The sequence below is a fragment of the Telopea speciosissima genome, chromosome 1, assembly GCF_018873765.1.
Source record: "Telopea speciosissima isolate NSW1024214 ecotype Mountain lineage chromosome 1, Tspe_v1, whole genome shotgun sequence".
In the NCBI taxonomy this organism is placed as follows: Eukaryota; Viridiplantae; Streptophyta; class Magnoliopsida; order Proteales; family Proteaceae; genus Telopea; species Telopea speciosissima.
Window position 1 is genome coordinate 68,127,096 of NC_057916.1, and position 27,721 is coordinate 68,154,816.

Consider the following 27,721-nt stretch of genomic DNA (forward strand, 5'->3'; position numbering starts at 1 on the left):
TTGAAGATGAAGTTCCCCACCGAGAACGGTGTCGGCGAGGTCCGATGCGACCAAAAGAAGGCACGAGAGTGCTATGCTACCTTCGTCAAGCAAAACAAGGGTAATGTTCGAGGAATGGCCATGTGCGTCGAACATCTCCCCGAGGATCAGCGGGATGAGCTTATCGAGAGAAGAGGGCGACCCGTGGAAGACTTGACCCCACTTCATCTCAGCGAAGATGACCCAACCAAGGTGGTCCAGCTCGGATCACTACTAAATAAAGATCAAAGAAGGCGGCTCGGAGTTTTCTTGAAAGCGAACGCCGATGTCTTCGCCTGGTCGGCCGCTGATATGTCGGGCATACCCAGACATATAGCTGAGCACCGACTCCATGTGGATCCGGGTCAGAAACCACTCCGGCAGAAGAGAAGAAACTACGCACTTGATCGGCAAACTGCAATCAAAGAAGAGGTGGAGAAGCTTCGCCGATCAGGTTTCATCCGAGAAGAGAAATTCCCGACCTGGTTGGCCAACGCCGTCATGGTCCCTAAACCGAACGGGAAGTGGAGAATGTGTGTCGACTACACCGACCTCAACAAGGCCTGCCCAAAAGATGAGTACCCACTACCTCGGATCGACCTCTTGATCGACGCCACGGCAGGTCACGAAATGCTGAGTTTCATGGATGCGTACTCCGGCTACAACCAAATCATGATGCATGAGGAGGATGAGTCGTACACGGCCTTCCGAACTGACCAAGAGAATTTTTGCTACAAGGTCATGCCGTTCGGATTGAAGAATGCCGGAGCAACATACCAACGCCTTGTGAACCATATATTCCGCGAGCAGATCGGAAAGAACATGGAAGTCTACGTGGACGACATGTTGGTGAAAAGTTTGAAGGTCGAGCACCACTTGGCCGACTTGGAAGAAGCCTTCGGCGTATTGAGGAAAAACCAGATGAAGCTGAACCCCACCAAGTGTGCATTCGGCGTAACCTCGGGAAAGTTCCTCGGCTTCATGGTCTCTGTCAGAGGCATCGAAGCCAATCCGGCAAAAATCAGAGCCATCCAGGAGATGAGTCCTCCAAGGACGATTCGAGAAGTACAAAGGCTAAACGGACGTGTGGCGGCGTTGGCGCGATTCATGTCGAGATCGGGAGACAAGTGCCTACCGTTCTTTAAGGCCCTAAAGAATATCCGGAACCCAAAAGAGTTTATCTGGTCATCCGAATGCCAAGAAGCTTTTGAAGAGCTGAAGAAATATTTGGAGAACCCACCTCTTCTCAGCCGACCTGAACCAAAAGAGGAGCTTCAAGTCTACTTAGCCGCCACTCCCGTAGCGGTCAGTGCGGTGTTGATCAGGGAAGAGAGTCGAACTCAAAGGCCGATATACTATGTCAGCCACGTTCTTGTTGATGCCGAGACAAGGTATTGCAGGTTCGAGAAAGTAGCATTCGCCCTAATCACGGCTGCAAGGAAACTAAGGCCGTACTTTCAAGCTCATCCGATCGTGGTACTGACCGACCAGCCACTCAAAAAGATATTACACAAACCCGACGTTTCGGGACGGCTGATTTCCTGGGCAGTTGAGTTAAGTGAATACGATATAAGCTATCGACCGAGGACGGCGATAAAAGGACAAGCCCTGGCCGACTTCATTGCTGAATGCACGGGGCCCGAACATGAGGTTGGAGAAGAAACGGCAGTCCAAGAGGTCGGGGCTACGGCCGACCCGATTTGGACAATGAATGTTGACGGCTCAAGCAATTCCAGAGGAAGCGGGGCCGGCCTAATTCTTGTAAGCCCCGAAGGCTTTCTGGTCCAATATGCCCTAAGGTTCAAGTTTCCCGCTTCAAACAATGAGGCCGAGTATGAAGCCCTTCTAGCTGGACTTCGAGTCAGCAAAGCTATGGGCATAAAGCGGGTGAAGGTACGAGGAGACTCCCAACTCGTGGTCAACCAGGTCAACGGAGACTACGAGGCAAAAGACGAAAGGATGATAGCATACCTGGGTCGAGCCCGATATCTGATCTTCGAGCTCGACCACTTCGAGATGACCCGAATACCGAGAGAAGAGAATGCCGCGGCGGACTCCTTATCTAGGTTGGCCGAGGCCGACCTCCAATATCTGAGCCGGTCAGTATACATAGAAATATTGGAGAAGCCATCCTTACAAGACGAAAGCATAAAGCACATTGAAGAGGATGGGCCGACCTGGTTGGACCCCATTGTCAACTACTTGGAGAATGACCTGCTCCCGGGGAATCAAGACGAAGTAAGGAAGGTCAAGATCCGATCTTCCAAGTACACGATGATCGACGGAGTACTCTACAAAAGGGCAATCTCGGCCCCTCTTCTCCGATGTCTGGGACCGAAGGGGGCCGAGTATGCATTAGCCGAGGTGCATGAGGGAATATGCGGGAGTCACATGGGCGGCCGAGCTCTTGCATACAAGATACTTCGGCAAGGATTCTATTGGCCAAGAATGCAGGAAGAGGCCATGAAATACGTGAAGACGTGTGAGAAGTGCCAACTGTTCGCGCCAATCCCAAGCCGACCAGCAACAAAATTAACCTCAATGCTGAGCCCAATCCCATTCGCTATGTGGGGAATGGACATTCTCGGAGATTTCACCCCAGCATCGGGAAACAGAAAATACGTAGTAGTGGCGATCGATTACTTCACCAAGTGGGTTGAGGCCGAGCCCCTTGCCACCATCACTGAGAAGAACATGGAAAAATTTTTTCGAGATAAGGTCATCTACCGGTTCGGGCTACCGAAAGTTCTCATCACTGATAATGGCGCGCAATTCAACAACCCGGCCTTCCGAGAATTCTGCAAGCACTTCCACATTGACTTCCGACCCATCTCAGTAGCTCACCCACAAGCAAACGGACAAGTAGAAGTGTCCAACCGAACATTACTTGCCGGCATTAAGAGGAGGTTGGATGAGGCCAAGGGGAGATGGGTAGAAGAACTCCCAAGCGTCCTATGGGCATATCGGACGACTGTAAGAACTCCAACCGGGGAGAGTCCATTTCGCCTCGCTTATGGGACCGAAGCCCTCGCACCGGTTGAAGTTATGGCTTCATCATACCGAGTGCTCAACTTCGATGAGAAGACCTATGAAGATGGGCTGCGAGCCAATTTGGACTTCCTCGATGAAGTCCGAGAAAATGCCCTACTCCGAAACGCGGCGTACCAACGAAGACGGCAAGCTACTATGACTCAAGAGTCAAAGAGCGGCATTTTCGTCAAGGGGACCTTGTTCTCAGAAAACTCAGCGCATCTCAGCCGAGGCAACAAGGAAAATTAGCACCAAACTGGGAAGGCCCGTACATAGTCTCCAAGCAAATTCGCCCTGGCACATATCGCTTGCAGACTCCGGGGGGCAAGAAGGTACCGAGACCTTGGAACTCGGAAAATTTGAAAAAGTTTTTTCAATAATTCAACATGCTTGTATTCGGTTTCAGTTCCGACATTTGATTCAATAAAGTTTTTCCTCCAACACTCAACGTTTTTTCAAGCTCCCAAGTCGAAGTCATAAGACCGGTCCTCATAGACCAGGCCGACATCAAAGACCGACCCTCATAGGTCGGCAGCCAAGTCATAAGACCGGTCCTCATAGACCAGGCCGACATCAAAGACCGACCCTCATAGGTCGGCAGCCAAGTCATAAGACCGATCCTCATAGACCAGGCCGACATCAAAGACCGACCCTCATAGGTCGGCAGCCAAGTCATAAGACCGGTCCTCATAGACCAGGCCGACATCAAAGACCGACCCTCATAGGTCGGCAGCCAAGTCATAAGACCGGTCCTCATAGACCAGGCCGACATCAAGGACCGACCCTCAGAGGTTGTCAGCCGGGTCTTAAGACCTGTCCAAATAGACATGGCCGACATCTCAAGGGCCGCCATTCTTATTTGGCCGAGCCTAACAAAGTACAAAACTAAGCTAAGGCATTGGGCTCGGCCAGGAAGGATATTCGGCCATGCGTCCGCGTATATGATAGCCTCTCCAATTGGATCGAAGGAAAAGGCGAATTAAACAACTAAGGTGAGGATCACATTGACCTCGGCGTTGCATGGCCGAAACCGCCGACAACGTGGAACATGGATAAAAAAGAGACGAGTTCGTAAGCTCGGCTAGGGAAACAACTCGGCAGCTCGGCCACAAACAAAACAGAATACGCAAGGAAAAGAATATTGAGGGCACCGAGTTCAAATACTTAGACAAATTTTGACAAAAATAAGTTGTTTTATTCATTGAAAGCCGACTGATCGGCACGGTTACAAAAGGGGCAGCTCGGCCCCACCCATACAAAAAAAAAAAAAAAAAAAAAAAAAAGAAAATTTTACATCTCAGCCTCCTCGGCCTGGGACTTGGAGGCACCCTCGGAGGCATCCACGGTGTTGGGCTCGGCAGCAGGATCTTGAGGACCAGCTCCCAGAGGGACGACGTCGGCTGAAGCAGGTGCCTCCAGGGGCTGAGCTTGGGTGACCTCGGCTCCCTCCTCATCTCCCATCTCCCCTGCAAAAGTAGTCGCATCATCGTCAAAGCGGGAGAGATTGAGATCGGAGATCTGTGCCTTGATCTCGGCCAAAAGCTTAGCTCGGCCAGCTTCGAAACCTTCAGCGAAGGGAGGCTTCCTGATCTCGTGGCAGATATTGGCGTACTCCTCCGAGTGGAGATAGTCGCTAATCGCCGCGCTCCGAGCCGTGGCCAGATCTTCCTTGGCCTTCTCCTTCACCTCGGCGAGCCGAGCCTGCAGAGCCCGGACCCTCTCTCTCTGCCTGGCCACCTCGGCCTGAGAGCTCTCCACTTCGGCCTCAGCAGCGGTGAGCTTCTCTTGGGTCTCCCGACGCCTCTGAACGGCATCCTGGGCGTCCTGATAAGCCTTCTTGCACTGGACGTCCAAGGAATAGTTCTCGGTCAGGAGCCGCTCGAAGCGGAGCATGGTCTCCACTGCTTTGGCGAACCCCTACAAAAAAGCATGAGAACAAAGAATCAGGATAAACTACACATATCGGATCATAGGCGAGAGCCGACAAGGAAACTTACCATATTGAAATCTTGAAATAGGGTGGAGAGGAGCTCGGGGTCGGACAGCGCCTCCAGCTTCTCCTTGTCGGCTGGGAGCCGACTGGCATCCAGCCACTCCTTGGCGTGAGCGGCCGACGTCAAGGCCGAGTCCCGGAAGAGGCGCCAGGTCGGCCTCACAGGACGTTGTTGGCCGAAGCCCTCCCGGGGCGTATCGGGAGATGTTGGTGGGGAGGCCACGGGCGGAAGGCCGCCACTTGTCAGGTTAACCGAGAGCTTTTGGCGTTTAATGTCTCTCGGCGGGCTCCTCTCGCCTTTCGGCCTTTACCCTTCCTCGGAGACACGGCCGACCCGTGTTCTTCTCGGCCTCCGGGCCGACCACCGCATCCGATGGTCCCGGCATCACCCCCTTTCCCTTGGAGGCCTTGGAGGACTCGCCAGGGTTTCTTCTCGAATTTTTCTTCTTCTGTCTGCGATGATCTCGGCCCGTAGCCGAGCTGTGTCCATAGGAGGAATGTGGCCGACCACTGCAAGAGAAATCAAAAACACAAAAAACGAGTCAGAACAAGAAAAGAAAGCTAAGTAAAGAGGTCAGCTCGGACAACAAAGACAGGCTCGGCAAGGGCTCCTACCCGGGGTCATATGCCAACTCTGGAGAAACCCCTCATCCGGCCGGAGGACATCGAAGGGCGGACGGGGATCGATTCGAGCGAGGTCATCTCGTTCTCGGTCGGGGTAGTACCCTATTGACGTAATTCAGGTTCATCTCCTTCCACTCGGTTCGGAGAGGGCTGTTGGGAATGGAAGCGAAGAAAAAGCGAGGCTTCCAATACTTGTTGAAGGTCGGCGTGCCGACCAGAAATTTGTGGCCGCCTAGAGCCGCACTCTTCCCGGATCGGCGGAGAGTAGTACCACCCTTCTCGGGAGACTTCTTCAGGAAGAAGAGCCGAGAAAAAGCGCCACGCTCGCACCTCGGCCCATCTCGCAGAACAAAGAGTAGAAGCCATACACGGCCAGCCAAGAGTTCGGCACCGGTGACCAGGGGACAGGTGGAAGTGGTCCAAGATCGGTCCACCAGCCGTGAACGGGAGCCGAAACCCGTACTTGAAGGGCGTCTCGTCTGAGCCACCTCGCCGGGCCTGATGAAGCAGGCCATCTCCCGGGATTAGGAACTCGGAGCTGAATGTCCTCGGGGATGGCGTAGGTCGTCCTCGGATAGTCGAGGTCGGCCTCCGTCATCGTGCTCGGCAGTCCGACACTACCCTCCTCGGGCTCGGGGGCATCGGTAGACGAGCGGACCGAGCCAGCCCCCACCTCGGACGAATCTTCCTCACTTGACTCTTCATCGGATGAGGACGACCGGAGTTCTCGGCCCGGACTGCGGCCGTGGATTGGGCCGCGTGGTCGACTCCATGGGTAGCAGGGCTCGGCCACCTCGGCTGACGAAGCTCCACTACGTCGGGCTCATCGATGTCGAGCCATGAGTCTATGGTGGGAGAGCGAATGGGGAGTTCTCGGCTCGGACTCGTGCCCTCTGCCGCCACTGGCGAGCGATTCGCCCATAGGACTACTACAAAGCCGACATCTTTGGGCGGAGAAGACTTACTGGTTGAAGAAGAGCGAGCGGGAATGAAACGACAGCCGAGTTGATCACGAACGAAGCTTCGGTCGAGTTGATCGTGGACAAACTTGCCGAGAAGTCTACCGAGATCTACCGAGTTGACGGATCCAAACTTGCCGAGAAGTCTGAGCAAGCAAGCGACGAGATCTACCGAGGTGACGGATCCAAACTTGCCGAGAAGTCAATAACTTAAAGCAGTGAAGAATGAATAGTTAGGAGTCACCTATTTATAATCCTTGGGTCCTACGGATCCAACGGTCGACCAGAGCTCAACATGATCCAACGGCCCAGATCAAAGGACGTTTCGAATTCCCGAGCCCGCCATAATGACTGCTGACGTGACACTGACGCCCAACCGTCAGATCGTGCAGCGTCAAATCCGGAGCAGTAAATAATCTCGGCTCAACCGCAAGATTCTTCCCGACAAGTGCCCCGGGGAATTTTACTCATCAGCGCCGAGCCGACACCTGATGAGTGGGGGGGCCTGTGATGAGGCATAAAACACCCCACCTATCAGAGGCTGCCACGTGGCCGACCCGACCTCAATCCGAGAACCGAATTGGGCCGAGCAGGAAATGGGGCCGACCCCATATCCGATAATGAGGCCGAGATTATACGGGTCAGCCAGGGACTCCTAGCCGACTTCATGGCCGAGACCAACCTCCCCTCGGGCCGACCTCCATGGCCGACCCCACGGGCCGACCTCGTAGGCCGAGCCCTCCTCCATTGAGGCTCCCATAGCACCCCACCGGGGATCTCCGGGCCACGTCAGCACATCCCGAGAATCACGGGATAAGGACCGAGCCACGATCCCAGCGCAACACAGAATCACACTCTACATGGACTCTTACCTTAATAAGAGTCCGACCTCGAAAATAACTCTCCACTCCGCTCTACGCGAGAGAACCTTCCGAAAGAAGGACTCCTACCATACTAGGACTCTCCCAACCGTCTCATCTCCTCCTTACTCTATAAATACCCAGGTATGGAGCTCTATTCCACATCTTGCTTTTTACTACGCAGTTACGCTGTCGCGTTGAAGACCTGACTTGAGCATCGGAGAGTCCTAGGCCGGAGCCACACCGGCCCTCTTGCGCTCATTGCTTGGTTTTTGCAGGTTCATCCACGGGCGAACCAAGTACCGGAGGTTTTCACACGCAACATGATCAATGGTCATCATACCCATGAGATCGAAGTCATAATCATATGGAATAGGACTTGTCATAACCCAAAGCCTCTACTATGTCTATGAGGAGATACCTGTTTTATTTATAAGAAAAGGTTAACTAAAATTCATGTAAGAAAATAAAAAACTGGCTGTTAAACGAAATAAAATACTTCTACCTGTTTAGTTTTTTCCAATATCTCAAGTTGCATACAAATTCGTCATAGAACATATTTTTGTTATTTCTCCATTTTATGAATTGTTTCTTTTCTACCAAAACAGATGAGACTTAAATAGAAAGATGAAAAAAAAAACACACACACACACATAATATGTGATAAGTCTTCACATTATGTTTATGACAATAATATGATCCAAAAAAACATGATGGAGTTTCTCTCTTTTCCAATGTGCGTGCATGTAACAAAGGTAAGCCATGATATGTAACAAACGTGCATGCATGCATGCGTGCGTGCAAGTCACCGTTGTAAGAAATTGTTTTTGATTGAAGGGAACTATGAGGACAAAGAAGATGTCACAGCTATGGCGCATCAGCTTCAGGACTTCGGCCTTGAGGACAAGGCACCTCCTTAGGAGGGAGGAATTGTTGCATGCACGTATGCACGTGCATCATACACGCAGGAAATAGGAGGCAGTTATACTTTTGAATTTAAATATATATTATTTAAGTGATCGAAGTTGTAACAATATTTGTAGTTGGATGGAAATGGGAATCGTGGGTAATGGATAGGAGTTAGAAGGTCTTGTAGATGTCTCTTCGGAGACATCCAATAAAATTAGAAGGACTTGTAGATAACTACTTCGTAGTTACTGGTGTTTCCCTATTTATCTTTATTAGTAAATATGAAATGAGAGTTTTAACTAGGGGTGTAAATGAATAGTTGAAATTCGTTTCCATATCTGTGTCTGTATCCGTTTAGCACTATTCGAATCCGTCCAAAAGTTAAACGGATGCGGATACGGATAGGCTATAATTATCCGAAAAGCTATCTTTACATCTAAACAGATAACATATCCGATTTGTATCCATATCCGTATCCGTTTAGTACTATCTAAATCCGTCCGAAAGCTAATCAGATGCGGATATAACACTATCCGAACCGAATCCGATCCGTTTACAACCCGAGTTCTAACCACCTTAATTTGCTTATGTGAAAGAGGCAGAGCTTCCTCGATAGAGCTCATCCTATTATCTCTCTCATAACTTATCTCTTAACCAACACACCCTTCATTCCTTCCCTACAAAATAGGTAACAAGAAGAAGGAAACCGCGCGTTTATGTACCAACCTCGCACTGGTTACCTAACCGGGTCACCAAGAACCTCCACGCCATTTTCTGGTTAGGTTGGTAAGTCTCCCAATTGAGTCTTTAACCAGACCAAGTGTTTACCCAAAAAAAAAAAAAAATTTAAAAAAATCAGACCAAGTGGATTGGCTACGTGTCAATCTGTCATCATGCAGCAGATGAGATGACTCGTCTCGGTTGTTGCCTACAGAGGGACTACCAATTGTCTTTATAATGAACTGCTTCTTACCAAAAAAACATAGGGAAATACACGCAATGGCAATTTCATAAATAAATTATATTATGAATCCAAAAAACATAGAATTTACTGTCACAAAAAACATTTATGTGACATTGTGTTCCATAACATAACCATAACACATGCATTCAAATGATAAACAAGCTTAAACTAAAGTTTTCATGACGTTTCGAATCATCACGAGATGGCTAAAGTGTAATAAATATACTACATGTAGTGCTCCTTGACATATTTTGGTGTCACAAACTCTACGACACTGAAGAGCACATCAAAATATCGTAGATTGGTTCCAAAAAAATCACGAGAACGGCATGTGTATTATATACGTATTTTTGTTTTTGAGAAAAGCTTAAGAACCGAAAAATATATAGTGTTTTTAGACTGAGCATATCTAGCAAGGTTGGTAGCTAAGGCTATACAATATGAGTCTCCTTGTTTGTCAAAATATATGTCATGAGATATATCAGAAATATAGATTAAGTCCTTTACAAAATGCCAAGGCCAAGGGGAATTGGTTGGAGATGGAAGAACATCAGTGATCTGCTGATTGGAACACCACACTTCTTTTATCTTCAATCCCATACTAGTCGCATGATCCAGTCCAAGACGTATACTATGCAATTCAGATATCATAGATGTATTAGATGTAATGTGTCCTGCAGCAAAAAAGGTAAACTTGTCATCTATCATAAAGATGTAGCACCGTCCTGCCAAACTTAATCCAAGTATATAATATCCTGCACAAATTAAAACAGGTAAATCTAAAATCGGTATGGCCAGCGTAGGGGGTACAAATAAAGCTTCCTCAGTACTAGAATATGTATAAAGGGACGAAGTCGAGGGGGGGGGATATATTTAAATCTACTAACCACCGGTTGATTTGAGTCATTATCCATATTGGGTTTGGATTTTCAGACCCAATAACAATTTTGTTTCTAACAATCCAAATAAAATAACAAGTAATAATAAAGAACCAAACTAATGAATGTTTATCAAAATTATGGTTAAAAAAGGTTGGCAAGTAGAATTCTTTCAGAGTTGTATGAACCAGGTGTTCAGTGCTCATCCTCAGAGGTCCGGCCACCCAAATATATTTAACCCAATCACAAGATATGAATAAGTGCCAAGAGGATTTGACACAATTTCCACATAGAACACAGGAAGGGTCGATCTGAAGCCATTTTAAAAGAATAGCCTTGATTGGGAGTCCTGCATTTAGCATACGTCAGAAGAAATTTTTAAATTTAGGATGAATTTTGAGTTTCCAAAAGAATTTCCACCAAGAATTGCCAAAAAAATTTCGGTTACTAGGAAGGGAATTTAGCTCTCTTACAGCCAGTTTAGTGCTAAACAGACCATTGTTTACCCTAGTGCACCACCAACTATCATCAAAATTTGAAAGATTTAGCATTTGAATACAAGATAAGATGCTCGGAGGTAAGAAATTATTTAGCAAAACAGAATTCCCACCAAAATCCAATTTAAAGCAATCAACCATACGGTTTCGGGAATCAGGGGGCACACTTATAAAAGATGAAGTGGAAAGATTACCTGGAAGGTTGAACGAGATGGGATCCATTTCTCAGTCCAAAAGAATGTAGATTTTCCATTTCCTACCTTTCTGATCAAGATTTTTTCCAGTGATGGAATAATATAGGAAATACTATTCCAAGACCAAGAACCTTTCTTGATATGAGTTTTGGGATAAAAAAGGAGAGCTTAGGAAAGTATTTGGTTTTTAGGACACGAGACCAAAGAGATGAGGTCTCAGTAATCAGTCTCCATCCTAGTTTCATAAGTAAAGCTTTATTATGGTGTTCAGCCTTACGAAACCCCAAACCCCCATTGGCTTTAGGCATGCACATTTTATTCCAAGAAATAAGCGAAGATTTCTTATGTTTACCCCCATAATTACCCAATAAAAAATTAAGACAGATCGAATCAATATTTCGACAAATTTTAAGGGGAAACAAAAAGCAATTCATCAAGTGTATTACATGTTTTATAAGCAAAATAAGAATGAATTAATTAAGTCACCTAGTGTAGGACACAATTCTCTCCTACATAACAAATAGGAGTACAGATTTTTGTACTCCCTAATAGGACAATATTCTATCCTCCCACTAATGCATTAGATTGCCAGGAAGACTCTCCTTGGTAACACCCAAGCTGAACATATCCAAGAGAATCATTGGCCTTCGTGAGAGGGCTTAAAATTAATATTAATAACACTAAAGCCCAGCCCAAAACCCATAGAACTTAAGTCCATGAAATATATTTAAGACTGTTTAAGAGTAACCAATTGAAACTGATTTAGAAAAATCTCTCTCTCTCTCTCTCTCTCAACCAGCTGCCCTCCCCCCATTCCACAGAGAGAGAGAGAGAGAGAATATTTTCCTGTTTTAAACTTATTTTCTCAATTCCTTCCCCAAAATGCCTAGTATGAAAGATGGTAGAATAGTTGCTGTAACTGTCTCTCTTTCAAGGACCATTCCACTTTTAAGGAAGATGCTTTTCCCCAAAAAATTTGAATTGATCGGATCTATTATAATCTTCCATCAAATTAGGTTTCATTCTATTCAAAATTTAAATATACATTTTTGAGCAATATAGAATGAATCAATATTTTCTTTTTTTTGCGGTGATAATATTCAACAAATCATTACATTTGTGGTGATATGTCAATTGATTTACAATTTTATTATTATACCAACCAAGCAATGCTCTTTGTTTTTCAATTGTAAATAGAATTGAGTTTCCATACATGTTTCTCTACTTCCAAGATTTTAGCACGCACATTAGTTGAGTTCTCTATATAAAGCCATCCTTCTCCATAAACTATTCATAAGCGATTTGGATTTCAATGAAGAATTCTTGCAATTGAGTTTTTGGGGGGTAACTATTGTTAAAAGATATATATTTAAATTTTGAATGGAATGAAGTCAAATCCGAGGGAAGATTATAATAGATTTTATCCATTCAAATTTTTTTGGGGAAAACACCTTCCTTAAAAGCGGAATGGTCTTTGAAAGAGAAACAGTTAGGATTTATTAGAACCTTCCCTCAAATTAGGTTTCATTCCATTCAAAATCTAAATATATATCTTTTAAAAATATTGAATGAATCAATATTTTCTTTTTTGGTGATAGTATTCAACAATAATAAATTATGTTTCCATTCAAAATTTAAATATATATCTTTTAAAAATATTGAATGAATCAATATTTTCTTTTTTGATGATAGTATTCAACAACAATAAATTTGGGGTGATGTGTCAATTTATTTTCAATTTTATTATTAATACCAACCAAGTAATGTTCTTTGATTTTCAATTATAGCTAGAATTGAGTTTCCATACATGTTCCTCTACTTCCAAGATTTTAGCATGCACATTAATTAAGTTCTTTATATAAAGTCTTCCTTCTCCATAAACCATTCATAAGCGATTTGGATTTCAATGGAGAATTCTTGCAATTGAGATTCTTTGGGTAACTATTCTTGTCCCCCCTCCTTTTTTTTTTCATTTTTGCTTGATATTAGTATCATTTGTGTTCAATCATCATTTTTGTTGCTCTTTATAATGTTAGAATGTTCTATCAATGTATAAGTGTACGAGCAATTGCTAGTTTGTAAAATCAAGAAGATGTGATAGTTGGGACTTATTTCATTGATATCTTATATAAAACTATTTATATTGATAAATTATTTCTCTTTTTACTTTTTATTTATCAGTGAGAAAGATATTCATTAAACGAACACACATTGAAATAAGATAAGTTATTATAAAGTGTCCTTTAACTGAGAAGGAATGTATAGTCGACAAAAATGATCTACCTAAATTAAAAGAAATCATAACTGCCTGCTTATTGTGGTGGTAAATGTTACCGTATTACTTAGTGGAAAAATAAAAATCGCTAAAAAGAGATGTCTATGAAGAAAATTTTCGCACTGGTAAATATTACCACTGTTATAACAAAAGTATCAAAGCGATTATAGTAGAATCATTGAGATAGTTTTGGTGGCTGTAGAATATTACCGCCATGGTTTGAAGAATCGGTAACGGATCAGCCTAGTTGTATGATAATGATAGAGGCCAATACCGATTCCTAGCCGATTTGGAATCAGTAAGAACCATCGGTAAAAAGGTAATAAAATCTCATTAAAAAAAGTCAAGGACCTCTGCTTTTAAGGAAGGTGCTTTCCCCCAAAAAAATTTGAATGGGTAGTATCTATTATAATCTTCCCTCAAATTAGGTTTAATTCCATTCAAAATTTAAATATATATATCTTTCAACAATATAAAATGAATCAATATTTCTTTTCTGTGACAATATTCAACAAATCATTAAATTTGGGTTGATATGTCTATTTTTTTCCAATTTTATTATTATAATAACCAAACAATGTTCTTTGTTTTTCAGTTATAGATAAAATTGATTTTCCATACATGTTTCTCTATTTCCAAGATTTTAGCACGCACATTAGTTGAGTTCTCTATATAAAGCCTTTTTCTCCATAATTATCCATAAAACAATTTGGATTTCAATAAATAAATCTTGTAATTGAGATTCTTTGAGTAACAATTCATGTATATAAGGGATTTGGATTTCAATAAAGAAATCATGCAATTGAGATTCTTTGGGTAACTATTCCTGTCCTCCTTTTTTTCCCATTTTCCTCCAATATTTTGGGTTTCCATACATGTTGTTCTTTATAATGTTAGAATATTATATCAATGCACAAGTGTAAGAGCAAGTGCTAAGTTTGTAAATTCAAGAAGATGCATCTAATAGTTGGAACTTATATTCCAGATAAAAGTATTGGTTAGAGAACGCTAACCGGGCATCTAGGGCCTGCACATGCATGGTGGCCAGTAAGAGGGTGCTTGGAGGCATCATTGGGGTGGGATTTTCGCTTTTTCATGGGGGCGGGGCTGTCATTTCTCACCCCCATGGGTCTAGCCACAGGAATCATGGTTAGCGTACTTTTTCCCTAAAAGTATTTATATTGATATATTATTTATCTTCTTACTTTTTATATTATCAGTGAAAAAGATATTCATTAAATGAACAAACATTGAAACAAGATAAGTTGTCATAAAGTGTTCAATAGCCCGTAAGGAAGGTGTCTAGTCGATAAAAAATGATCTACCTAAATTTAAAGAAACAATAACCACCTACTTATAGACTTATAGTGGCGGTATATGTTACTATTTCCAAATTACTTAGTGGAAAAATAAAATTATTGGGAGGAAAACTCTTTTCTTAGATTCCAAAAGAGAATTTTCTTCCAATATTGTTGAGATTGATTTACATTAACATTTCGAAATTATAGCAAGTTTTTCAGACCAAATAGTTACTTAGAGATGCATCACATATTGCAGGCATCTTAGCCTTAGTAATGAACACTCAAGACTGACCTACCAAGCAGCTTGGTTCAATACTGCAAAACAGCTTTGTGGGTGTAGCCCATTGTAAGAAAGATATAAAAACACATGGTTGGATACTCTGGAGATAGACCTCACTTAACTAACCAGCAAAACCCATCATAGTCCTCTCTTTTTTCGGATTCTGTTATTAGGACAAAACAGGCCTTACGATGGGCTTGGGCATGCCCATAAACCTCATGATGTAAAACATATATTATTAATATGAAATGGACTACTTCATGCTATTCCTCTCGTTTGTGTTATTTAGTTATCATCTTAGTGTAACGTACAATTAGTACATGATGGTCTTTCATTTTGCCTACTACCTTGATGATGAATACTTTTATATTCTCAGTCAATATATTTTTGTTCAGGAATTTATTTTAAGAGTAGAAATGTTCCAGCACATGGTAAATGCATTACTAGAGAAGAAATTGAGGATTACTATTTCCAAAGGGTTAAGAAGCACGAAGAAAAACACGAAAAGCAATACAATCAGATCAATGATTTACCAGGTATGTTACATGAGTTTCAGTCTTTGTTATATTTACATGAGAGAACAAAAATAAATACACAAATAGACCAGAGGGTAGCCATCACCAGGTCTCCTTCAAGTAATGTTTCACAAATCCACAAGCAGGGAAGCCATTAACACAACAGAATTCCACTTCTCTTTCAGGTACAATGGCTGAAGAAGAACAGACATTTCGGGCAGCGGCTCCCCAACAGAAACCGATGCCGGGTCAAGGTTGTTGGACGACCGAGAGACCGACGTCGAATGGGGCTGAAACAGGGACTTGGATTTCTCAAGGGTAAGCGCCCAACATCTCAATTTCCAGAAAATATCTTATCTAAGTGAGACCATTATGTTTTTACAAATACAAGAAATGATTATGGTACATGAATTTAATAATGTTTGAATTCTTTACATTGCTCATATTGTCTCGTATAAAAGTTGTGTGTCTTCGAAAAAGAAAATTTCAATTCTTTACAACCCCCCCTCCTCTTTTTTGGATTTTAAATCTGCGCTTTGAGATATCTTCTATATTTTTATCTGAATCTCTTCTACAGACGAATGTATCTTTGAACAGTGTACAAGTCTCAAAATATGATCAGAAATTGGGTGAACTTATCATTGAAAACAACCACATGAAGCAAAGAATAGTCAGTCTTACAAGTTTGAAACAATCTAAGGAAGGTAAAAGGATTAAGAAAAAAAAATTGTATGCTTTACATAATATGAAACTTTTACAAACAACTGAGGTAAATAATCGTCTGTTTTGTAGTTCAATCTATGATGCTGACTGAGGAAAGAGATTGACTGAGGGACCTCCTTGGGCGACAGCAACAAGTGTTATTGCAGATGCAACCATCAATGTCCTTGCAAGAACTTTAGATTCTTAAACTTGACCATATGCAGAGTATATCATCTTGAAGTCAACTTGATGAAATCTTAAGATTCTAGATGACAGCATTTCTTTTGGGGGGGGGGGGGGATGGGTGTTGATTTCTTCTTTTAAGCTCTTATGTTAATACAAATTGCAGAGGTTCTTCTCTCCCTCAATGTCAAGAAATTGGTCAAAAAGATGTTATTGTTGCAGATGGTTCAAATAAAGGAAAAAAGAAGCCAATGAAGGTAATTTAGTAAAAATAACTAGTTATAGATATCTAACAATTTTCACTCACATTGTTTCCTTACTTGATGTTGAAATATTATGTAACGGGCAGTAGCATGAGACTTGTATGTTTGTATGGCAGTTTGTATGTCACCAAAATATCCTTGTAGGAGTTGCAGAAGAGATTGACAACACCAATATACGTCCTCTTGTATCACCAAACTACGATGCACAAAATAATGATTCCATAACGAACTCACATTCAGAAAGTGGATGCAAAACATAGTAAATTATTAAGTTCCAATAACTTTTCAATGAATTCACAATGTTTATACCCGCATTGTTAAATCCGTCCCCAAACCCCGATTCAAAGCCCGGTCTAACCGGTCTGGTTAAACTTGTGTAGAATCGGCGGTGGGGTACTCCAGGCAACTATGGGCAATGATTCTCAAACCGTCCCATAAGATCGTTAACTTTGAGACGGGGGAGGTCGTCGAGGATAGGTTCATCGACAAAGACAGGGGAAAGTTTGTAAACAAGGGAGTGATCTCGGCGTACCCTCCGCAGGCGGACCCGCGGGGCTTTGCCCGATTCGATGTGCCGCTTTACGACGACTGGGAGTAAGTCATTATTCTTATACTCCATTTTAAGCATAGATGATTGGGCTTGGGTGTATAGCACCCCTTTAATTTATAGATAGAGAAGGTTTGTGGGCCTCATAAAGTTGAGGCCCAATAACTTGAACTTGAAACTAAGATTTGGTGTCCAACCAAACAGACCCTAGAGCATTTAGGCCTAAGGACCAACATCCAGCCAAACAGGCCCTAGGGACCTTTTGGGATAGATAACACCAAAACCACTATTCTCATCTCATTCTAAACCTAAATTGATTTGGGGGAAAAGAAAAAAAGAAGAGAAAGAAGAGAAAGAAGGAGAGGAAGAAGGAAGAGAGGAAGGGAGGAGGATTCACTCCCTCACCATCTCCATTTGTTAAGTCCCTCACCTAACCACCATTACTTCTCTCATCTCCATTTAACCTCTCCATCCTTGGATTTTGAGTGGCGTCCTACCATTAATGGCTTCACCAACCTATTGGAGAAACCATTAATGGAAGGTACTAAAACCTCCTTGATGTGGTAAGTAAAGGCTGCCATCCTCCCCATTTGGTGACCTAAGCCATCAATGTCAACTCTAGCTCAATAATACATAAACTAGGGTTCATTGATTTTAAATCTATAACCCATCTCATGTGTAAGCTTGGATTTATAAACCCTCTTGTTTAGGAGACCTAAAACCCTAGATTTGGATGATAACTCTAACCATAATAGTATGGTATAACCCTAGGATATACCCATTTAAGCCATGAAACCAAAGCCCAAGCAAAATATTTCAATGTAGGTCTTTTCTGTAAAAAGGTAGATGCAGTCGGTTGAAAATGGTAGAAGCAACCCAGGTGCCCTTCTACCTTTTTCAGGTCTGCCTTTCTACCTTTTTCTCTCTGCCTAAAAAAGGTAGAATGAAAATGGTAGAAGCAACCTAGGTACCCTTCTACCTTTTTCAGGTCTGCCTTTCTACCTTTTTCTCTTTGCCTAAAAAAGGTAGAATGAAAACGGTAGAAACAACCCAGGTACCCTTCTACCTTTTTCAGGTATGCCTTTCTACCTTTTTCTCTATGCCTAAAAAAAGGTAGAATGAAAACGGTAGAAACAACCCCAAAACCTTTCTACCATTTTCAGATATTGCTTCTACCTTTTTGCAATATTAACCTTTCTGAACTCCTATTGATTCCTATCTTTTCGGGAACCTTAGTAGTAACCTCTTGTGTGTCTTTTTGTGCATCTAGGGCACCCAAACATGGGGGTTGACTCACATTCTAGCACGCCGGATCACCCACGACTCGATCAAACCAAAACTCAAGGTGAGGAAATTGGATACCCGAACCTATGTTTGAAAATGTGTTATGCTTCATGGTTGTGATTTACCTTTATTTACATGTATGAATGGTTATTGAGCATGGTTGGTTGATGGACCATGTGTTGTAAGAAATGTGTTGATTGAAATGCTTATATATTACATGTATAGCTAAGGTGCATTTTACTTTAAATTCTTCGATTGCGATACGACATTGGCATGAGAGCATATGGTGTGTGCGTTGAGATGGATAACATTATGTGACGTTATATTGAAATGTGAGAATGGTTAATGATGATGGAATGTGTGAGCGTGATGGGATCCAAGTACCGTAGTGTGCGCCGGGCTTGGGATCGATATCTGTATTGTGATTGTATGTGTGCGTGCAAAGCTGGGGGGAGCGTGATAATAGCGAGCCCGGCGGAGGGACTATGGACTTGGCCCCTGGCTTACACGTGTACATACTCACCTTTTCTAGGTACTAGATGTCGTTGGTTAGGTCGATATCGTACCCCATACTACGACCCTTGCCAACAGGGGTTTACATGTTGGATAATCCCCCACGGGGACACCAGTGTGTTCCGATTGAGGTGCTGGGAGCGGCGATTCCAACGCGAAGACTAGAACCGTGGCAGTAGGATTAACTTTGGGGGTTTGCTGGGTAAACCAGTGTGTACCGATTGAGGTGCTGGGACCGGCGAGTCCGATCGAGGACCGGGACCGGCAGGCTCCCTACGCAACTCGGGTTTGACATCGTCGGAAGGCCATCCGCATGAGAGAGATGGAGGGCCGGGGATGCTACCTAGGGCGTTGCAGTAGTACTATACCTAACTTAGATGTTAGAGTTAGGTGCACATGTAATTATTGCTCCATGCATCATAACGTTATCATCCATGCATATTGTAACCCTTTGCATGATTTGATTTACTCATTGGGCTCAGTGGAGTTCACCCCTCGTGGGAACTTCTTTTTAGATGATAATGCAGGTTTGGTGGAGCCTATGGCCCCTGAGGATGGCAGTAGCGAGGACTGGTGGGCCCCTGAGGAAGGGGAGCATGGACCAGACTGCTACTGTGAGACTTGCTACTTAGGAGAGTACCTTCTTGAGACATTGGGCCGATAGCCTCTTTTGGATATTACTTTTGGATATTACCTTTCGATACTAACTAATTCATTATTTTGATCCCGTCATGAAGAATGTATTATTTATATACTATGTAATACATAAGTCCTGATGGGATGTCATCATGGTTTTGAGTATGTTTGTGGCGGTTTATTGAGCAGGGATAAACATTGACCATTATGTTATTATAATATCATTTAGCTTCCTTTACTCTAATTTAATTATATATTATATTCTCTCCTGATCATTTGTGTCTTATGCGGTGTGGAAGAGTTAGCTTAAATACTGCATCTGTGATCCTGACGGTATTGCGAGAGCGTATTTGTATGCTTCGGTCACAAATTCCGGTGGTTCGGAATTCAGGGTGTGACACGCATTATCAAAATCTCACAAAATTTTTCTTTGCTCCTATGGGCAAAACATCATTATCAGTTATCACAATGTGTATAATGTAGTTGAGATTGAAAAATGTGCACCACAACCCTGTCAAGACTTTAGTGGACATGCGTATCAATCCACATTTTCCTTTCAAAATATTATATACAACTATATATTTACAAGAAAGTTTACAGGAAAATAAAAACCCAATCTTCAAGACCAGAGAAAGCCCATGGATCTTCAGCGGAAGGAGGGTCAGGTGCCATTATCTTCTGGACTTCCACTCCATAATTGCAGAGAGAAGACTATAATTTGGTAAAAGATCCTTACTGGGTAAAGATAAATTAGTCATTGGTGAGATATCATTCTCTTTGAGCCATAACTCAATCGCTTTGCGGTCATATGTATAGCCATCCGAAGCAACACAGGGATCATCCATTACATCCTGTATGAAAACAATAAATTTCCCACATCAAACTCCAATCAATGAATGCAGCTGACTAGCAATGAAATATGTATAGATAGATAGATATAAGCAAGAGGCATACTTGAAGTATTGGGCAGATGAAATGTTGTGGTGGGGATGATCTGAAAGTTGGTGCCATATCTCTGGCCTTATCAGCAATCCCTTTCAATTTCTCCAAAACTGGAAGGACTTGTGTCTTCAAATCAGGTCTATCAATACGTTGTAGTTCTGCACATCTCAATCCCAACACAACTAATTCTCGTGTTTCTTCAATTGGCCACTCCCCAGCCTCCGAATCTAAAATGTCCATCAAGTGACCAGTTTCTATAGCTTCTTCCACTATGCCAGTTAGTGCAATCGCAGGTTTGGCTGTTAGCAACTGCAAGATCACCATTCCAAATGCATAAACATCAGATTTGGGTGAGATCAACCCAGTCCGTTGATATTCAGGGTCTATGTAGCAAAGAGTCCCAACAAGGCCTGTATCTCTGTACATGGTAGCTACTGAAGAATGGTCTGAAGGAAGCAACATGGAAAGGCCTACATCACCAATCTTGCTAACAAAGTTATGATCAAGCAAGATGTTTGCTGGTTTCATATCACAATGAATAATTGGTTTTGGTTTTGAGTTATGTAGGAAAGTCAAGGCAGAGGCTACTTCCCAAGCTATTCGGTACCGTTCGAACCATGGGATGGGGGGTGTATCATCGTTTCGAAGCAACCTCTCATCCAGGCTCCCATTCTCCATGTACTCATAAACTAGGCAGCTGTGATCAGGACAAGCACCAAGAAGAAGAAGCAAATGGGGATGACGGATTTTGCTCAAGATTTCAAGCTGAAAGCAGATAAACAAAAATACATGAATGTATTATCCAATCAAAATGCTTAAAGAGGACATCTCAGTGCAGAATAAAGTAAAGACACTAAAGGTAAAGCCCTCAAAAACCTAAATAATTCGAGTCCATGAATCGCTTTCAATAATCCTCTGATGTTAAGTCTTGGAACTATAATTTATAGTTTGAATCTTGAATCTTATGATTAGAGCTGTAATATGTCGAGTAAAGGAATGGAAAACTTTTATCTAGATTATGAGTGCCATGTCATATCCTTGCTATGGACTTCTCTTTAAGAAAGAATACATTGATTGCTTCTCAAGTTGTTCTAATTTCCCTAATTTAGATATCTGGGGATTTAGTTCATGCCTTTTCTTGACAACCTTATATTGGAATCATATTATCTTAGATGATTCAAATTTGATTGGAATCGATTCACCACTCAAAGCTTTACTACTCTACTTAACAGTTAAAACATTGACTGTTCATTTAAACTTGGATGATCATTGAATCTGCAACTCTAACAGACATGACGGTGTGAGACAAAATGAAACATCATATGATTATAATAGAAGAAATAGGTCAATTTGGGGTTTTCTGAGAAGAATTTCACTACCTCTTGTTCGAATTGCTTGGTCCACTGACTCTCTTTGGAGTGAAGGACTTTCACAGCTGCTGTCGTATAATTCAAACTACACTTGTAAACAGTACCATATGCTCCCATTCCAATCCTCAAATTATCAGAGAATGATGATGTTGCTGATACGATCTCTTCCCATGTGAAAATCGCATATGACTGAACAGGAGTTATAAGGGCTTTCTCAAGCTTTTTCTTCTCTCTCACATCGCGGTTGGCTTTAATCTCAACTTGCTTCTTTTTTAAAGCTTCTCTTTCAGCACATTTCTTTATGTATTCAGCTTCCTTCCTTGCTGCTTCATGTTTCTCTTTCTCTTGTCTTGCCAATTCTTTAGTTTCCTCCTCCATGGAGGTGATCTCCTTGAGCTTAACTACTTCTTCCATCTGGCGTTTACTAAGGTCATTTAGCTGATACAAATCATAAACAAGAGCATAATTATACGTAAGACTTATGACTGATTCTTACTCATTCTTTATATAAATTTCTAAGGATTCAAACTTCCTTCCTATCAGTTCTTTCACCATAGGGACCTGAACTTACCTTTCGAGAAGCATCAATTTTCTCATTTTGAGCCACTGCATACATTCCCTTAAGATGTCTGAGTTCAATTCTCAGCCTTTCTAACTCAAAATTAATATCAACCTGCAAATAGATAAGAAATTTTTTTATTGAACTTTGATTATAAATGCAAGAAGAAGAAAGCGAGCTGGTTATGATTATCCCATTAATCAGTTTCATACACCTGTGTTCAAGTTTTCTGATGTTCTCATTGATAAGCTGGGTCAGAAAGATAAGGCCTACTTTTTCTTAATGTCTTCTCTGGTGAATATTATTGCAAAGAATTTTATACATAGAATAAAATTACCTGGGCTCCTGATGAATAAAAATCTGTTCGAGCTTCTGAGGTGGATGCACAAGCAGAAAGCTGTGAGCCATTATCTATCCGAAAGCTTTCATTCCTAGAAAATATACTTCCATCATTTCTGATGTCTCTGTCATTCGAATATGAACTCATAATGTCCTCCACATCATTAGTATCCAGAGATGAACCTCTAGAATAGTTTAGAGTTGATCCTGTACAGAGTTTGATCTGTTTAATAGTTGAAAAGGCTTGAAACCTCTGATTTTGTAGAAAAGGAAGACAGGAATGAGAACATGAAACTGTAAAGCCTGGGTCTTCCCATGCCAAATATAAAAAGAGCAGAGAAATGCTAAAGCAAGTTTTCACCACTACATTAAATCAACTTAACATTTATTCTTCCATTCTTTGCAGCTTGGTAACAAAGTCAGCATTCTTAAACACAAATCAACTTCGACAAGTTGTTTATAACTTTGAACAAAAGCTAATGTGTGTTATCTTAGATTTCAGAAGGCAATAATGCGTGTTATCTTATATTTCAGAAGGAACCAGAGGGGCTATATCTTCATAACTGAATAAATACTCCTCATTTATAACAGCAAGTAAAGCCAAGAGATTGTTAATGATGAATTTACCACTACAAATATTCTGGAACACTGTAATTCTGCAACTCCTTTACGGTGACTTGGATGACACAGGAAACAGGAAAATTGCCTCATAAACATCCTAGGGGGGAAAAAAGTGTACCTTCCTTCAAACTATGTTATGGACCTAATCATCTATATATAAAGTTATAAACAAACCAAGGAGATGTATGAGGGGGTCCGAACACAATTTATAACCAAATGAAAGGATGGTGGATGTTAAGGCTTCAAATGTGATGGGGATGAAAAGCAGAACACATTCTGGTAGCTACAACACAGACAATTGACATGCATTATGAATAGATACCAAGTATATAGATACATGTATATATGTATAATGATAACTAACAAAATTATATCTGGTTATCCAATATGAAGACATTAAGTGGGAGAGATAGATACTTGTCAGTAAGCTGGAAGCATAACTTGAACTGTTGTCAGATTCACTTGTATCACTGATTTCACTTTTGGTACCCATGTTTGCCACTGAAGTTGATGGACGCACAAATGCCAAATTTCCTTTTGATACAACGTAGACTGTACAAAATCTGGGAGTGCATTCCGAGATTCTTGAGGATGAAGTATGACCCTTAAGTTTCCTGTAAACATTTTTTTCATTAATAAATAGATTCATGAAGACAGAAAATCATGAAATTGAGAGAATACGGCATATAGAACCATCACAGATAAGATGTCGTGATGGGTCAGTGGTCAATTAGAAAGACAAAGGGAACAGAAGCACGAAAGTAAAGGGTGAAATCAAGAATTAAGGAATGAAAGCCATCATACGTCCCTAGCCCATTTTTATACCATTAGCAAATACTGTTTAAAGACATTTAGTTGTAAAGAGAACTAGGGTAAAGAAAATTTGGTAATTGACAACATACAAAAATAGCCCTAACATAAACCCTAGACTGGATAATTCTCTCCTTAAGTATAAGTGGGGATGCTAATTATGTCATCTTGTCACAAAAACCACCAAAAGTGGATATTTGCATGCTTTCTATTTCAACATATGATCTATAAATAATTCTTTCATTTAACTTCTCTAGACAGTGATAGCAAGCAACATCTTTTGTGTTAGTTCTGTGAAGATATACTGGACAAGAAGTAAAATGAATTGTAATCTCCATTGCCCAATTCTTCCATATTTACCCTTTAGCCTAACAAAATTTCCTTAATCCTCCCCCCCCCCCCACCCCCCTCCAAAAAAAAAAAAACAAAAATTTTAATATTTACAATTATGAGCAAAATATGTAGACTAAGGAGAAGAGAGAGAGATCAAAATAATGATGCGATAGGGTGATACTAAAATAACACAAGTGTAACTAATATTATGTAAAGATGGATATGATTATGATTCACCAAAAGACTTATACAGTTAAACCTAAAGAGGCACCAAAAGTTATTATTTACCAGCTTTGACAATAAAAAGAATTTACAGGTACCAATATTAATCTCTAACATCCTCTGCTACAAAACATGAAAATGGCTAGGCAGCTCTCATGAAGCAAATTATGAAATATTTTTCTTTTCTTGTGACGAGATCAAACAAGTAAGAGGAATGACTCTAGACTGGAGGGCTCAATAATGTGGCTCAGAAATATAAGGTAATGAAGATATCTTATTTAAAATAAATAAAAAAAAACCTATACAGAGATAATCATCTTCAGTGTTGCTTAGTCCATAAAATAGGGCCAATTTTCTAACAAACAAGTCCTGTGTTGTTACCTTGAGAACAAGCCAAGGGATGCTCCTATGACAAGCTTGCTGATTGTGAACTTGGAAACTACTTCTGAAACTGCACATGCGACATCATCTGCTTCAATCACCATGACATCTACTTGCACCTATAAGCATGACCAAAAAAGAGTAAATTTACACATTTATCATTCTTCCTGTGGAGAGAGAGAGAGAGAGAGAGAGAGAGATTTCAACCTTTCTTCTAGCACACAATTGCTTGTAGGGAAGAAGCAGCTCACTTGTTTGTCTTTCCACTACCTTTTTATATTCAGCAGCTAAATCTTCTCGTACTTGAGAAAGAAGTAGGGTTCCCACTGCCAAATTCCCACAAGAAATAAGTAATTTGAATTTAATTGTCTTATTCTTTGAGAACTTTTCAAGACTAGGACTTGTGTTTGTTGTATTAATATCTGATCTCTGGTCACAATTAGATGTGATTGCCTAACAGTAGAAGCAAATTAAAAGTATTAAGGATAAGAAACCAAGCCATACTTCAATTTTAGATCTCCTAACAATACACTGCATGTTGGTAGATTTCCTACTCTTTGAGATTGGAAACAGAACAGTGTGAGCACCTACATGGAAACAGGATCCTGGGCAGCTTCTTTTTAACTTTATGGTTGGCTACTACACACACACACAAAACCCTTTAACAGATGGGATATATTATTGCCCTTAACAAGGTAAGGGAAGTTCTGAAAAAAGGGGAAAAAAGAAAAGGTAATGTTACCAAATCACTATAGATAGCATACCCGTCTCTTAATCCCAAATTATTATGCTGCAATATTCGTTTCATCCATTCGTAAGAGGATTCTTCTCACAGTTTATATGCAATTGGATTATAGGTAATTTATGCAAGTCTTCTTATTGCACTGTAAATCTTTGCCACATACAACATCTTTGTGTTTGAGTGTTTTCAGGCTGAAAGTTCAGTGTGCAGTACAGACTTTGTTACCCAACATGCCTTTTCAGTGATGAAACCTAAGTCAACTTGTTACTGTTTCCACAAGTTCTCTTTTTTTTTTTTTTTTTTGGTAATCTTCTTCCTCTTTATTAATCTTCTAGTTTCAACAATTTTTTTTCAAACTGAGTGTAGAGATTGAACAGAAAATTTTGATATCTTATTTTTTATGGAGAATTATTACTATGAAGAATATCACTTACAAGGAGTAGGGATCACAGTAACTTTTGGACGAACATGCAACAGTTTGAATAAAATTCTCCCTTCCGGAATGAACTTCTCCAGTGCCCATCTGAGAATCCATTTACTTTGTTTACTACCACTGATAGCCACTGCAACAGTTAAAGGAGGAGGAGGTGGCAATACAAGACTGTCCTCTGCTTCAAGAATCTCCCTTTTTTCCATCATTGGTCCAGTTCTCTATAAAAAGGGGGTAAGGGAATGGAGGGAATGGGGGAAAGAATTTACTCAGAATCCAAAACAAAATTCACATACTTAAAAAATAAGTAATAAACATAATCTACATCTCTGTCCACATATTTAAGGGGAGAATCTCACAAAGTATCTCCTATGAGCCTTATGACAAATGGAATGGAAAGAAGTAGAAAGAATCAAAACAAATGAAATCATTAAAGCTGAGAAAGAATGGATGGTTTGAAGTCTTATAGGCTTATACTATCTCAAACAGGAATCCCAGCCATGACCAACCAAAGAAGAAGCAAAATCAAATGGGTCTTCTGCCATTGCCAGGAATAGAAGTACAGAACAGAAAACATAACAAAAACAGAGTAGAAGAAGAGGACAACTTCCTTTCCAGTATAGAGATAAAACCACCCAGAAAGGACAAAGTCATTCTTTACAAGTCTAATACAAGAAATGATTGTCATGAAACAAAAACATTCAATTCCATATAAAAGGTTTAAAGCTACTCTTGAGAAGAAAACAAGCACAAAACTACAACCATTACTTACAGCTTATTAGAGCTTCAAAACTGGTGGTGCTCTTGCAGAAACCATCTGATAAAAGAGAAACTAAAGTCTCTGTTTTCTCAATCAATCAAAGTCTCAAAAGAAGAGAGCAGCAATTTCCTTGTCAGTGAGAAGGAGAAGGAGAAGGAGAAGGTCCCAAAAAACAAAACGGCCGCAGAAATTTCAAAGACAGCTATGTCGTGTCGTGGTCGTTAACCCATTAACCATTCTCCGAATATCCCTCCATTTTTTTCGTATTTGATCGTTCTCCCACCGCCAATCTCAAATATCCTTCCAATTTCTGTATTTAATAGTGTGGGTCCCTTTGTTCATATGTCAAGCTTCTCTTAAAGAGGACTTCAGGTCTTATTCTACCAAAAAAAACCTAAAAAAGACTTCAGTTCATACCAAAAAAACAAAATCTAGGAATTTGAAATAAATGAAAGAGCCCGGGGTGCATGAACATATGTGAGACGATCTTTATCCTCTCAAGTCAAGTCTGATGCACCGCCCATTGCACTTAAAAGTAAGGATGTTAAAATAAAATCGAAATCGAATATCGGAACCGACCACTTATGATCGAATCGAATCGCACGCAGAAAAATGATTCGGTTTTGATTTTATAGGTTCTTTTTTCGGTTCGGTTTTGACTTTCACCGCAAAACCGCAATTCTAAATCGAATAAGAAACCGAAAAAATCGATTAGAAATCGATACCTCTTACTTTAATACTAACCCATGCATCAATTGGATTAATTAATAACATATAATTAATTTAA

At 41.2% G+C, this 27,721-nt stretch overlaps 1 protein-coding gene across 2 annotated transcripts; it reads right to left on the bottom strand.

The window, feature by feature from the left end:
* Positions 1 to 19,848: 19,848 nt before the first annotated feature.
* LOC122656615 (U-box domain-containing protein 35-like) lies at positions 19,849 to 27,101 on the bottom strand. 2 transcript variants are annotated; one of them, XM_043851218.1, is made up of 10 exons: positions 26,947 to 27,101; positions 26,179 to 26,395; positions 25,210 to 25,328; positions 25,003 to 25,121; positions 23,674 to 23,870; positions 22,634 to 22,842; positions 22,309 to 22,410; positions 21,747 to 22,175; positions 20,380 to 21,132; positions 19,849 to 20,276 (listed from the first exon to the last, which is right to left on the bottom strand). In XM_043851218.1, the coding sequence occupies exons 2-10, from the start codon at positions 26,381 to 26,383 to the stop codon at positions 20,097 to 20,099; spliced, it is 2,313 nt and encodes a 770-aa protein (XP_043707153.1). In that variant the 5' UTR covers positions 26,384 to 26,395; positions 26,947 to 27,101; the 3' UTR covers positions 19,849 to 20,096. The 2 variants fall into 2 exon arrangements, with proteins under 2 accessions (XP_043707153.1, XP_043707163.1); XM_043851228.1 differs by lacking the exon at positions 26,947 to 27,101 and having other exon boundaries at positions 26,179 to 26,441.
* Between the last annotated feature and the right edge of the window lie 620 nt (positions 27,102 to 27,721).